The sequence below is a fragment of the Malus sylvestris genome, chromosome 16, assembly GCF_916048215.2.
Source record: "Malus sylvestris chromosome 16, drMalSylv7.2, whole genome shotgun sequence".
Taxonomy (NCBI): Eukaryota; Viridiplantae; Streptophyta; class Magnoliopsida; order Rosales; family Rosaceae; genus Malus; species Malus sylvestris.
Window position 1 is genome coordinate 10,050,154 of NC_062275.1, and position 15,652 is coordinate 10,065,805.

Genomic DNA, 15,652 nt, shown 5'->3' on the forward strand with positions numbered 1-15,652 from the left:
ATGAAACAAACAAAGAGAATGCAACGATCAAATCTTTACAACAAAGCAGGCGGGGAAAATATACCCTCTACAAACAGAACGGGAAAGTCTGGACGGACACTAACAAAAATTATTTTGTTAACATACGGCAGTCATGCAATGTTGTTGAAGAAGTAAAAGGATGTTGGAGAACAACACTTCACAAAGACAATTAAAAAAGTAATTAACATTATTATCAAATGAAAGGACAAAGAGAAAAAATCAAGTGGGCGGCTAAAGGAGAAAAATTTTGAGAGCTAAGAGACATAACCACCAACATCTTAGCCGCAACTTTCAAAGTGTTATTAAAAACACTGATATCTGAAAAATTAAAAAATACAATTCGTGTTCCTCCACTTCTGTTCCTGATTGGTTTCTCCGAGTCTCCGACCTCTGACTGGTTGCTAGCTATTGCCGACGTAGACGTCCTCCTTGGTGTCCGTCGTTCCATTGTCTTCGTCACCCTGCCTCACCATAGAGTGGGACAATACTCCACCCCTCACATGCAAAGTAGTTGTTTTTTATTTTTTTGAACAAATGGTATTATCTTAGTGGGGGGAGGGAGTAGGCTTAGCCTCATGCAATAATGTGGTTCAAATTTGCCTTCGGCGAAAATCGAACGTGAGACCTCTCACTTACAAGTGAAGAGGAATACCATTAAACCTTAGTACTAAATGTCAACAAGTAGTTGTTCTTTCTTCAAAGACAACCTAAGACAAACTTCATAATTGAATCCGTTCATTCTCAAGAGTATTTTTAGGAAAAGAATAATTTTGCATGTAAAGAGTTAGGCAGTGTCTTAATTCATCTTTGGATAATTTGAGTGAAAATAGTAGTTTTAGAATACGGTGTCAAAAATCCAAAAAAGAAAAATAGATAGTTATTCAAATAAAATAAGGATCAACCATTTAGGTCCAGTTTGGTAGTGTTTTTTTATTTATCAAAAACTGTTTCACTTTATAGTTAAACAGTAAAAAAGTGTTTAGTAAAAATAAAATATCATGCTTATTTTAAAAGCAATGGTTTCTAGACAATAGCTTTTTAAAAGCTGCACATCATTTGGTTTACCGAATTTGGTCTAATGGTTTCCCTAGCATTATCCAAAAACTAATACTAAAGTAAACTTTATATAAGTCCAATTTTGTGAGTGTTAATGGGTTTAGTCCACTTTTTTGGGTTATGTCTATTCACTGATTATTCACACCTTTATTTTTATTATCTTTTTTGTTAAATGGTGATAAATGTCATCCCCTGCTTATATGTTTATCATTTACTTAATTTTAGGATTGAAAATAAAAAATAAATATTATTTCTCCTTTTTACTGGTACTAATTCATACTCAATTTTTTCTTGTACCTTTATCGTAGGTTAACTGTGTTAACTAATCTATGAGGTAGGTACTAAATGGAGTGGAGCCTTTAATGAATATTTTGAATTTATGTAACATGCTCATTAATTTAAAAAAAAATAACTTTATTTATCCTTCTAGACATATTTTATTTTTAAAGAACAAAGTGACTACCACCATTTACTACTACAAACCCTAACCTCTTACACCAACATTGCCATTACCACCACATTGTTGCCACCATCACTACACAATGGCGCCACCATCACCACCACTACAACCACCACCACTATCACCAAAATCACAACTGCCACTACCATCGCTACCGTCATCGCCTCTATCACCACCATATACACAACCACCACCATTGCCACCACAATTGCCACCATCGTCGTTGTCGCCACCCCTACCACCATTGTTACCACTACGACCCAACTTCCACACCCCTTTATTGGCACCGCCACCCCTACCACTGTTACCACTGCGACCCAACTTCCACACCCTTTTATTGGCATCGCCACCACCACCACCACCATCATAACCATTGCTTTCACCACCGTTGTCGTTGTTATCATCACCCACACTATCATGTCAATTTTTATCATTATATACTGTTTGTACCATACTTGATCAATCCCGAAACTACTGAGCACCGGTCAACGTTATACCGTCAAGGATCCAGAAGAGTTTCCCTCCAACCAGGAGGCCAATCACTGCGTGAAATGTGTCGACATCAGAAGCCAATCATAGCACGACACGTGTCAACATCTGAAGCCAATCACAACATGACACGTGTCAATGTCAGAATAAAACTAGAAACTCTCTTCTATAAATAGAGATCATTCTCTCACAATATTTCCTAATGTCATTTGTACTAAATCATTCACTAGTACTCACTAAAGGAGAGCTTGAACCTATGTACTTGTGTAAACCCTTCACAATTAATGAGAACTCTCTACTCCGTGGATGTAGCCAATCTGGGTGAACCACGTACATCTTGTGTTTGCTTCCTTGTCTCTATCCATTTGCATACTTATCCACATTAGTGATCGGAGCAATCTAGTGAAGATCATGAACTTAACACTTTATGTTGTACCAAAGTCCTCACTGATTTTGTGCATCAACATTTGACGCCATATGTGGGAACGACACTTATTCCCATTCTTTTCAGCTTTGCTAAACTGGTTTCCACCATTCGTACACTCTCTTTTGACAAGGCATCCCTCTCCAACATGGGGAGCGAAGGAAGCCACAACACACAGAATGACACCCCTCTTACACTTAGTGCGAAGCAACGAAAGAAAGAAGGAAAGAGGGTTGCTCTTCAAGCTAAAGTCGATAAGCTAGAAGCTAAAAAAAACAAGATAGCAATGAAGAATGAGGTCCTCCATGAGCAGTATGAGAAGCTCTTTAAGACGCTCCACCAAACTAGGCGTACTCAAACACGCGAGCTTGTTGCCTCTGTGGACATCAACATCATCTGGGTGCCCCCCAGCTCGGAGGGTCACCTCCCTTCGACATGGGTGTCCCTGCTGATGAGCGAGCTAATCATCAAAACATTGATCAACATGAGACTTCTCTCAACCCAGATGCTTCGACTCGAAGTAGAAGAAGTGGAGGAAGACACCTCATTGCAGAAGGGTTGGAAGGATCGAAAGCCGTTTATCATGACTGCCGAGACTTCCTAAAGTAACGTCGAGAGAATCCCCTCCACATATGCTTGAAGATCAATGACCCAAGGGTTTCTGAAAGACTCGATCCCCTTCCACGACCCAGGCCAACTACCAATCTAGGGAAGGAACAACAGACTCGCCCTAGAAGTCAGTACGGCGAGTCCAAGAAAAAACCACATGCCCTTGCTCAAACTTTCCTACTTCCAAGAGGCGATAAAGACTTACGAAAGAAAATTCCAGTGATATATGACTCCACTCAGGACCCTCTTGTCCTACAGCTCATTAAGGAAGTAAACAAGTTGAAGGCCGAACGTAAGGCCGAGATACTTGACTGGAACCAACCCAGGCCTGGCCCTCTCATAAGAAAGATCCTCGACACCCCATTTCAAGCAAAGACAAAACAAAAGCTTAGTTTACAACTCTATACTGGAAGGGAAGACCCAATTGAACACCTTAACCTCTTTGAATCCACCATGGCATATCGGATGCACACCGACGAAGAGCGATGTCTTCTCTTCCCTTCCATCCTCTCTGGCGGAGCTCTAAACTGGTATTGCCGTCTTCCACCTGAGACAGTAGACTCATTTGAGGAACTGAGGAAACTGTTTGTCTCTCAACACATCTTCTAGATCGATCGCTTGCATTCTGCAGATGACTTGTACACTATTCGCCAGAAGCCGGACGAGTCACTATGAGAGTATACTGGTCGCTTCAGCCATGAGTATTCTCGCTACACTGAGGCAGATGACAAGACCGACCTCAAGGCTTTCACGGCAGGCCTATGTGATTGTTTCTTCAAGTACATAATCAATGTCAACACTTGGAAGACTTACTCTGAAGTAATGGCATAGGTTTACAACCACACCTCCGCCGAAGCAATGACATACTAAGGGAACCTCCATATGGTTAACCCCAATCAACAAGTGGGAAGTGGAAGCCAAGTTCTACCAAGTGAGGAGATATTGGCCATTCAGACACCCATTGCATCATCTCCTGCCTCATTTAGCTACTCGCTAAGTCACCAAACGTATCTGTCTCTTAGTAAAAGGAAGGATTTTTACTCTCAGCAAGCCCATTACAACAAGAGGGATACAAGTTCGTATCAAGACAACCAAGGGTGAACGTACCGTCGACAATTATGACTATGGGGCCTCACTCTTTCAAAGTGGAGGACTAGGTACTGAAAGAAATGCTATTATAAGAAGACATACACATTACAAATGTTTTGACTCTCAACCGCTTGAGATCTTTTGCAACATAAGCCATTTGGTAAATATTTAAAGAAAAGGGAATTCAAACAACTTCTTCTGAGTCTTTTGCGTTCCTAGCAATGGAACACTTGGTCTACGCTGACCTACCCTTATACTCCAACTCAGAGCTTCAACATGCGTACTTTGACACAAAGTATGTGATACTAAGTGTTACAACCAACATGGTTCACATATCAAAAACATGGATCCCTTCATGCATAGCAAAACATTCATAAGCATCACTCATATCAATCAACATAAACATCATACATTCCAACATAACCAACATGGTTCACACATAAGAAACATGGATCCCTTCATGCATAGCAAAACATTCATAAGCATCACTCATATCAATCAACATAAACATCATACATTCCAACACATTCATACATAAACATCATACATTCCAACACATCCATACATAAGCCAATTGTGCTTCGAAAGGGTTCAACATACTTTGTGTCTTCGACACTTGCTACAATGTGCCTCGACACCTTGCCCTTATTCTCACCAACCAGGTGATGAAATGTGAAGAAGGAACTCATCTTCATGCCACCAACCAGGTGATGAAATGTACAACCCGTACTCTCCTTCATGCCACCAACCAGGTGATGAAATGTACAACATGTACTTTCTTTCATGCCACCAACCAGGTGATGAAATGTACAACCCGTACTCTAATATTATTTGGCAACTTACCACTCAGGTGAAGAAGGAACTCATCTTCGAGCCACCAACCAGGTGATGAAATGTACAACTCGTACTCTAATATCATTTGGCAACTTGCCACTCATTCCACCAACCAGGTGAAGAAGGAACTCATTTTCATGCCACTAACCAAGTGATGAAATGTACAACCTGTACTCTCCTTCATGCCACCAACCAAGTGATGAAATGTACAACCCGTACTCTAATATCATTTGGCAACTTGTCACTCATGCCACCAACCAAGTGAAGAAGGAACTCATCTTCGTGCCACCAACCAGGTGATGAAATGTACAATCTGTACTTTCCTTCATGCCACCAACCAGGTGATGAAACGTACAACCCGTACTTTAATATCATTTGGCAACTTGCCACTCATGCCACCAACCAGGTGAAGAAGGAACTCATCTTCGTGTCACCAACCAGGTGATGAAATGTGATGAAAGGTGATGAAGGAACTCACCTTCGTACCACCAACCAAGTGATGAAAGCAACTCACCATTCATTCCACCAACCAGAAAACAAGTGGTACAACTTGTACATGTGAACTCCTAGCATTCACAAATAATAAAAAACCCTCAAGTTTTACAACTCAACTAGGGGAACACTTATGCCCAACAAGAGTTATAGTTACCAACAAAGTCTTATTGCAAGCCAACAATAACTTCAGTGCATGGCATACGAAGATCAAGCTATTCAGCCCTCTTGCATTTGCTTCAGACATTTCTCCTTTGTAACAATGCAAACACTACAACTCGTAGAAAGTTTCACACACTCTTGATCAAGACAGCCAATTTATGGTGCCAAAAAGAGCTTCATCAATGGAGGGCAACCACAATTTTCAAAAGCTTCACACACTCTTGATCAAGACAGTGTGAAGAAAAACCAATTTATGGTGCCAATAAGAGCTTCATCAATGAAGGGCAACCACAATTCTCAAAAGCTTCACACACTCTTGATCAAGACAGTGTGAAGCAAAACCAATTTATGGTGCCAATAAAAGCTTCATCAAAGGAGTTCAACCACAATTCTCAAAAGCTTCACACATTCTTAATCAAGACAGTGTGAAGCAAAACCAATTTATGGTGCCAACAAGAGCTTCATCAATGGAGGGCAACCACAATTCTCAAAAGCTTCACACATTCTTGATCAAGACAATGTGAAGCAAAACCAATTTATGGTGCCAACAAAAACTTCATCAATAGAGGGCAACTACAATTCTCAAACCTTCAAGGCAAATTCAAGACTGTTTGAAGCAAATTCAATTTATATGGTTCATCTAAACCTTCGACTACTACAAGGTGTGGCTTGCATCACAATCTCTTGCTCAACAGTGCGGAAGCAAAATTTGTATATGTTGTCTCTCCCACATTTTCAAATTTCTAGTTTCCCAAAAAAAAAAAGGGAAATTCAACAAAGCTTCATCAATGGAGGACAACTACAAATTCTCAAAAGCTTCACACTATCTTGATCAAGATAGTGTGAAGCAAAATCAATTCGTGGTACCCAACAAAGCTTCATCACAAAAGCTTTACCAACAAAAGCTTCATCAATGGAGGACAACTACAAATTCTCAAAAGCTTCACACTATTTTGATCAAGATAGTGTGAAGCAAAATCAATTCATGGTACCTAACAAAAGCTTCAACTCCAAAGCTTCATCAATGGAGGACAACTATAAATTCTCAAAAGCTTCACACTATCTTGATCAAGATAGTGTGAAGCAAAATCAATTCATGGTACCCAACAAAAACTTCACTCATAAAAGATACCACTCTTCGGTACTTAGAAGTTTTGTGAAGCTTTTGTGTGAAGCTTTTGTGAAGCTTTTGTGAAGCTTCAACAAAAGCTTCAACACAAAAGCTTTATACAAAGCTTCATGCCACATCTACATATGAGACAGATAAGGCAAGTGAAAATGATACCACTATTCGGTACTTAGAAGTTTCGTGATTACTCAATGGCTTGGATCTTGCAAGTTCCCAACTGAGGAGCTTCCCTCACTCGGGAACTTAGGGGAGCACTGTTTGTACTATACTTGACCAATCCCGAAACTACTGAGCACCGGTCAACGTTATACCGTCAAGGACCCAAAAGAGTTTCCCTCTAACCAGGAGGCCAATCATAGCGCGACACGTGTCGATATAAGAAGCCAATCATAACGCGACACGTGTCAACATCCGAAGCCAATCACAACACGACATGTGTCAATGTCAGAATAAAACTAGAAACTCTCTTCTATAAATAGAGATTATTCTCTCACAATATTTCCTAATGTCATTTGTACTAAATCATTCACTAGTACTCACAAAAGGAGAGCTTGAACCTATGTACTTGTGTAAACCCTTCACAATTAATGAGAACTCTCTACTCCGTGGACGTAGCCAATCTGGATGAACCACGTACATCTTGTGTTTGCTTCCCTGTCTTTATCTATTTGCATACTTATCCACATTAATGACAGGAGCAATCTAGCGAAGGTCATAAAATTAACACTTTATGTTGTACCAAGTCCTCACTAATTTTGCGCATCAATATATACAATTATATTACTTTTACCTTAAAATTTACCAAACGATTTTTCAATGTTTTCATACTCACAACACTTTTAAAAGAACAATACGCTCAATTGCTTTATTTTACAGTTGATTATTCTTGAAATACAGTAGAAGTATTTTTTTAAAAGCGCAACAATCCCAAATTGACCTTTAGTAGTACGGTCTGGTGATATCCATATTCACTTGTAAGTGAATGATATTAGGTCGGAATTTCAAAAATGATGAGTTTTGCAACCAATTTATTCTTCTACTCTCTTAATGTAAATATATTTCTCTATTAAAAAAAAGGAATATGTCTGAAACTGCTTTTGAGGACTAAGAACAACTTAAAAACACCTTAAAAACAATTTATGAAAATGGTCATAAATCACATTATAAACAAATTATCAGTTAACTCATCAACTTAAGGCCATAACGAGAAGTTAGTTGAGTGAGAAATACGGCCAATGAGTTTGTATTAAAATATAAGGGGTTTTCTTAAAATATGCTTGTGAATGGGGTAAATATAAAAGAGTGCTACTAGACCCACCTCATTATCTTATTTTTTACCCATATTATAATTTCACCCATCATAGAAACTTACAGAATTAAAATGTTATTTGTCACATCTCGGCCCGAGCCCCCAACCACATCCTGGGCTCAACTCCACCGTAGCACGATATTATCCGCTTTGGGCCCTGACCACGCCCTCAGGGTTTTGTTTCACCCACCTCATTATCTTATTTTTTACCCATATTATAATTTCACCCATCATAGAAACTTACAGAATTAAAATGTTATTTGTCACATCTCGGCCCGAGCCCCTAACCACATCCTGGGCTCAACTCCACCGTAGCACGATATTATCCGCTTTGGGCCCTGACCACGCCCTCAGGGTTTCGTTTCTGGGAACTCACACGAGAACTTCCCAGTGGGTCACCCATCATGGGAATGCTCTCGCGCGAACTCGCTTAACTTCGAAGTTCCAATGGAACCCGAAACCAGTGAGCTTCTAAAAGGCCGTGCTAGGTAGAAATGAGAATATACATATAAGGCTTACATGATCCACTCCTGTGAGCGATGTGGGATGTTACAATCCACCCCCTTAGGGGCCTGACGTTCTCGTTGTCACACCTCCGGTCAGGGATTGGCTCTGATACCAAATTGTCACATCCCGGTCCGGGCCTCCACCACATCCTGTAGAGATGAGAATATACATATAAGGCTTACAGGATCCACTCCCCTGGACGATGTGGGATGTTACAATCCACCCCCCTTAGGGGCCTGACGTTCTCGTTGGCACACCTCCGGCCAAGGATTGGCTCTAATACCAAATTGTCACATCTTGGCCCGGGCCTCCACCACATCCCGGGCTCGACTCCTCCGTAACACAATATTGTCCACTTTTGGCCCCGACCATGCCCTCACGATTTTGTTTCTGGGAACTCACACGAGAACTTCCCAGTGGGTCACCCATCCTGAGAATGGGATTGCGTGAACTCGCTTAACTTCGGAGTTCCAATGGAACCCGAAACCAGTGGGCTCCTAAAAGGCCTCATATTAGGTATAGATGATAATATACATATAAGGCTTATAAGATCCACTCCCTTAGACGATGTGAGATGTTACATTATTTCCCACCCACTATTATTCCCAAAATAACCTTCTTATATATATATACCTATGGCATTGCCTAAGCTGATTTCGTTCATCGAATGTGCTATTTGGATCAAAGCAACCTAACAAGAATTCTTAGACCCCACCATTAGATATGTCCAAGCACTTTGGCTATATCCAAAGGACCATCTTCAGAGAAAGTAGCATGCCATCTTACAAATTCTGATCTAATTGGAAAGAAAGCATCCAACTCAGCTGTTGAAGCTTTCTTCATAAAAAATAAAAAATAAAAAATAAAAAACAACGCCATTCTCTTTGACAATTAAGCATCCAAGATAAAACCAATTCAATCGCCTTCAGTTTTTCTTCACTAACTAGAACTATAGAAATTCAAATTAGATTTGTTCGTGCTGCAACCCCTTTGAGCTTTTCTTCAAGATGGTAAAAGAAATTCACAGAGAGAGAGAGAGAGAGAGAGAGAGAGAGAGAGAGAGAAACAGGTTGGGGGAGGTGAAAGATTGCTAAGCTTTTTCAGTTTTTTCATTTGTTTTCCATTTTTTGGATAGGAAGATTATAATAAATTTATAAATAGGGGTCTAAAAGTCATTTTCTAAAGTATAAATATGGTATTATCATTTTTATTAAAATGGGGTGGAAAAAATAAGACAATGAGGTGGGTTTAGTATCAGTCATATAAAATTTTCTATTTTCAATTTTACTTTTAGATTTTCGGTTTTAAGTTTCCAATATCGCACATGGAAGCAAAGCTGAAGAACAACGGGCAGGACGATCGTTCGGTGCCTCAAAAAATCAGGGCACCAAAAATATTAGGTGGTATATTTATATATGTTTTCAGGAGAGTATAAATTTATAAAATTTGGTTAAATAATCAACTTTAACAAGAAGGGGTGGTTTCTCTTCCTTAAAATTAAAAAAGATGTTGCGGGTTCGAAACCCTATTTGTGGCTATGTTGATTGCAATTTTTAGAGGTTCATTCCAATTCAAATCTAACATTTAACAAAGAGTAATGCAAGATAGACCAAATTTGCAAACCATATGATGTGTCACGAATAGAAAATAGCGCGTTAATCAACAATTAAATAGTAATCAAATCATCAACAATCATATCATATGGTTTACAAAATTTGATTTAAAACTTGGTCTCCTTAGTATTAGTTTTCAATAAATTAATATATGTATGTCTTTACCAATACTAGCCTACTAGGTTTAATTAGGTGCTCATGCATTGCTTAAACATATCAATTAAATACTCGAAAATGTGATTAAATTTTTTAGTCCCTTACTAACAAGGTTAGTAAGTAAGCAAAATACCTCACGATTTATGTAAAATAATTTAAAATTTCACATAAAGGGGAAACAAAACTCATCATCTATCTACTTGTACATCTGTGTTTTTTTTGTTCCCTTCTCTCAATACAAAATAAATTAGTTTTTCTGTGTTTCTAAATTATTGAGTTTGAAATCTTTTTCTAAGTATAATTGAAATTATATGTGTGAAACCTTATATAAAGTTAGGGCATATTTTTTAGCGTCACCCTGGACCTCAAAAATCTCAGGACCAAACACGAAAACAACCGCAAGAATCTAGAAAAACAAAGGAGGACGGGAGGGGGAAGAATAATCTCCGAACACAGTACCTCCAACAAAAGCTTGAAAGCAACCAAATCATAGCCTTAAAATTACAGTAAATGAAAAACCAAAACTCCTCCAAAGAAACCGTTCTAGTCTTCTAGATCGACCACCCACTCCCTCCTTGAAAAGAAAAAAAAGTCAAAATTTTGAGATTTGATTAGAGAGAGAAATCATTTGGTTGATGTAGCAACAGTATTGAAAACACACACAGGTGACATATTCATTAATATATTCCTCGTCATTCTCTAATTATTTGTTCTTTCTTTTTGTTGTCTAACGTTCAATTAATACTTTTTCTTTATGTGTTATGTAAGCATATACATTATACAGTACAAGAAAAAGCTGGGATTTAGACTTATATTCATAATTTATACATAAAAAGTTGTATTTTATCAAAGTGAGTACATGGAAATGATAACCTAGGAACAAGACAAAAGTTGTAGCGAAATAAAAACGATGGCGTCGATACGACTTTTATTTTGCCACCACCACTATTTAGTTGTAGCGAATTCAGAAAGTTAGCAAAAAAATAAGACAAAAATCGTATCAAAATAAAAATGATGGCATCAATATGACTATTTTTTGTGCCACCATTATAGTCTAAAATATTCATAATATTCCGATATTTTCATCGAAATTTTTGTGTTTTTGGACTACCGATATTTTTTTGGACTACTGATATTTCCGATATCATCGATATTTTAGACCTTGCTAAGTCACTCATGTATCTTACCATACAATGTATAAAGTGTAAAATATTGTACTAATTTATTATATATAAATGATTATGGTATGTTTAAACTTCTTTAATTAATTACTACATATTTTCTACACTCACAATGTTTGCCACCTCGCTATATAATCAACTTAAATCAGTTATATCTATCATGCAATGCATTTCCTTCCAATTTTTTTGTGATAAACTAATAGATAATTGACTAAATAAACATCATGCAAAGTTTCAATAAAAATTTCCAAGTTTTTCTTACAATTTCGTTGATTTTTATTCAATTTTTATCGATATCAATAATATTCCGATATTTCCATCGAAATTTTCGTATTTTTGGATTACCGATATTTTCGATATCATCGATATTTTATACCCCATCATACACTGAGCTGCAGTGGATTCAGAAATTTAACAAAGGAATAAGACATGAATCGGAGCGAAATAAAAACTAGGGCATAGATACGACTTTCTTTGTGCCACCACCACAACCGAGCCGTTGCGGATTTTGCTTGCTTTAAATTGGTGAAAAAATTTGGAAGAGACTTGTGATTCAAATAGTAAAAAGCGCTTGACACTAGAATAACCACAGTCAAGATCAGGTGTTCGAATCCTTCTCTCTAATCGACTTTATAATGGGTTGTGTTTATAATTGTTGTAATACATACTTAGACCTTTTACAAGATATAAAGTAAAACATAACATATACGCCTTGGTAATATAACTCTTATAAAAAACTAGGTATACTAATTGTTTAGATTAAATTAAAAACCATTTGACGTGTCACCATAAAAATATATGTACGTTAATCAATACTTAAGTCATAATCCAACACATAACCACGTTATATAATTTACAAAATCTTGTTTAAATAGATGGTTTCCTTAACATTACCCTTATATATATTACATACTTATTCCTTGGATTTCCTATTCGACTGAAGTACTCGGAAGAATTACTGAAAAGTAGATCTCTAAGATGAGGCACTTGCATGCAAAGCAACCAAAGAAGCATAAATGCCATCCTCGACATTGATCAAAGTTTCATGCGTTCCTTTCTCTACGATCACTCCGTTTTTCACCACTGCTATTAAATCTGCACTCTTAATCGTTGATAACCGATGAGCAACCACCACCGTGGTTCGATCCACCATGACGCGATCCAGTGCGTCTTGAACAACTCGTTCGGATTCAGCGTCGAGCGCACTCGTGGCTTCATCTAGTAGTAAAATCTTTGGTGCCTTCATTATAGCTCTTGCAATTGCCACCCTTTGCTTCTGTCCGCCGGACAGCTGAACCCCCCGCTCTCCTACGATTGTATCGTAACCCTGCATTGTTTTCCGAAGTTAACATGTATAAATCTTCAACATTCTGAATATAATTTTGTAAAAATAGTCCTCTTGTAAGCAACGCCAAAGATTTTTATAGTGATAAGTGATACAAACGTGCATTACAAACATAAGGATCGAATCTACATCTCTTTGAGTTGGCTCGATCTTCATGTTTCGTTATGGATTGAGGTGGCGCAATCTTTATTTTCAGCTACGCATGTTCCTAAATCATACTGATAAAAAAGAAATCGACGAAGTTTTTAAGTTAGTGCCTACCTGTTGTAAACTACTGATGAACTTGTGAGCGTTTGCCAATTCTGCTGCAGCTATAATTTCAGCTTCTGTTGCATCCCCTTCCTTTCCATATGCAATGTTGTCTCGGATAGTTTCATTAAACAACACAGGCTCCTGGCTCACCAGCCCCATTTGCTGCCTCAACCACTTCAACTGTAGCTTTTGGATTTCGATTCCATCAAGTGTAATGTGACCTGAATCAGGGTCATAAAATCTCTGCAACAATGAGACGACTGTCGATTTCCCACTTCCACTTTCTCCAACCAGAGCAACTGTCTGATAAACACAAAATACATTTCCAAGTTCCAGAAACGCATATTAGACTATTAGACTACAAGGTCAAAATCTCGTGAATGAATTGAAAACGAGTACAAAGAAGAACAATGCATGCTGCTGAGTTACCTTGCCACAACGAATGGTCAAGCAAAGGTCCTGGAAGATTGGCACGTCAGGTCGAGTTGGATACTTGAAGCTGACATGGCGGAATTCAATTTCGCCTTTCATATTTTCTATCGTTGTTCCAGAATCATCACTGGAGTCTATTTTTGATTTTCGATCGATAATTGCAAATATAGAAGCAGCAGAGCTCTTTGCTTTACTTACATCAGTAGTTAGGGAACCCGACTGAGACACTCCAACAGCTGTCATAGTAAGAGCAAAGAAAACCTACAAACCAGAAGGGCAAAATTTCAGGCATGTGAACAAATTTTCTGTGCCATTCACTACTTGAAGACTTGTAGAGGAAGGCAAAATAACTTACCCGGAAAACATCAGCGAATGTTGTCTTTCCAGCTGAAACAAGTCGGGCTCCCGCGTAAAAACTAGTGGCGTACACAGAAAACAGAAAAAAGAAGGATAGACCAAATCCTATTCCACTGATTAACCCTTGCCTAATCCCTGTCTTAATAGGTCCTTCACATTTTTTCTGGTACAATTCAATCACCTTCTCTTCAGCACAAAAGGAAGCAATTGTTCTAATACTCCCTACAGCATCATTCGCTACTTGACTTGCCTCCTCGTACATTTTCTGCAACCATTTAGAATTCAGTATCAATAAAAATTAGTCTTATACATATTATGTATGTGAGATTGGATCATGTTTTGAACTGCACCGGCAACAAGTTGCATACTATAATTTTTCTTCAAATTTTGGATTTCAGAGAAATACCTTTGCATCTGCACTGAATCCTTTCATGAACTTGACGTGAAAATAACCATTTACTCCTAACAGAGGCAGCAAAACAAGAATTATAAGAGCAAGTCGCCAACTTGCCACAAAAGCAATCAACAAACCAGCAATTGCAGTTGCTAAATTCTGAACAAGCAAACCAAGAGCATCTCCAAGCAGCCCCCTCAGAGAAGCTGCATCTGCAGAAAGCCTTGCGCCAATTGCACCACTTGAGTGCTCAGGATCGTCAAACCAGCTTACTTCCATGTAAACTACCTTCTCAAAGCACATAGATCGGACTCGTTTTATTAATTTAAATCCAGCCACAGAAAAAAAGTAGTGTCTAGCTGGAAGTGCTATTAAAGATCCCACTCCAAGAACAATAAAGATTAATGCCCAAAACTTTGAATGCTTCCGGAGTTCGTGATGTGGCTCAAAGAAGGTCTTTATTACACTGGATAACAATAACCCAAAAATAGGTAAGACTACCCCATTGGCTGCTGCAGCTATTGTACCTAGGAACAACACTGGGATCTCTGGCTTGTTCAGGTAAGCTAGGCGGCGAAGCGAGACTTCTGGAGGTACTCTTGATGATTTTGAAGCAAGAATATCAGATTCTGCAGGTGCTGCGTCAAGGACACCTATTGCACTGGGCATACCAAATGAGATTGAGAAGGAATGACGACTACTGTTTCCTCTTCCAGATGATCCCCGGCTTATGGATCGTAAGAGTGAAAATCTTTGACTTGAATGTCTCCGAGAATCCACACTACTAATTTCTGGCCTATCATGATCATTCACAGTCGTCTGCTCTGATACACTGCTCATTTCTTGCAACCTTATAAGCTGGCTATATGCTCCTTCAGGGTCCTTAATTAGCTCCGAATGTCGACCTGCTCAGTTGAAAAAGTTCAGTATGATAAGTACTCATTAATTAAGCTTATGGTAACGATACTTTAAACTTGATGAAAGTAAGACTGGGAACTCGAATGGTAAAATAGAAAACAAATGTGTTACCTTTTTCGACGATTGCCCCTCTATGTATAACAGCAATGGTGTCAGCATTCCTTACTGTACTCAAACGATGGGCTACAATGACAGTGGTGCGATTAATCATAATTCTGTCCAATGCCTCCTGCACAACTCTCTCAGATTCAGCATCAAGGGCACTTGTTGCTTCGTCTAAAAGTAGAATTCTTGGGTCTTTCAGGATTGCTCTAGCTATAGCAACTCTCTGCTTTTGGCCCCCAGACAGCTGAGTCCCATGTTCACCAACCATTGTGTCTAGTCCCTAAAAAATTAATTACACGAGCTGAATTAGGCTAGGTT

At 38.5% G+C, this 15,652-nt stretch overlaps 1 protein-coding gene and 1 long non-coding RNA gene across 5 annotated transcripts in view; one reads left to right on the forward strand and one right to left on the reverse strand.

Annotated features, from left to right (window-relative positions):
• LOC126607568 (uncharacterized) overlaps positions 1-15,652 on the forward strand; it is a 36,706-nt gene that overhangs the window by 5,509 nt on the left and 15,545 nt on the right. The gene's annotated exons all lie outside the window — the stretch shown is intronic.
• Positions 12,333-15,652, reverse strand: part of LOC126607548 (ABC transporter B family member 11-like) — a 30,670-nt gene continuing 27,350 nt past the window's right edge. For 3 of the 4 annotated variants that reach the window (XM_050275180.1, XM_050275181.1, XM_050275179.1), the window contains 6 exons: positions 15,341-15,614; positions 14,324-15,216; positions 13,916-14,182; positions 13,558-13,821; positions 13,138-13,431; positions 12,333-12,858 (listed from right to left, as the gene is read on the reverse strand). In XM_050275180.1, coding sequence (XP_050131137.1) covers positions 12,505-12,858; positions 13,138-13,431; positions 13,558-13,821; positions 13,916-14,182; positions 14,324-15,216; positions 15,341-15,614 — 2,346 coding nt within the window. In that variant the 3' untranslated portion in view covers positions 12,333-12,504. The remainder of the gene's footprint in view (positions 12,859-13,137; positions 13,432-13,557; positions 13,822-13,915; positions 14,183-14,323; positions 15,217-15,340; positions 15,615-15,652) is intronic. The other variant, XM_050275178.1, reaches the window with a different exon arrangement.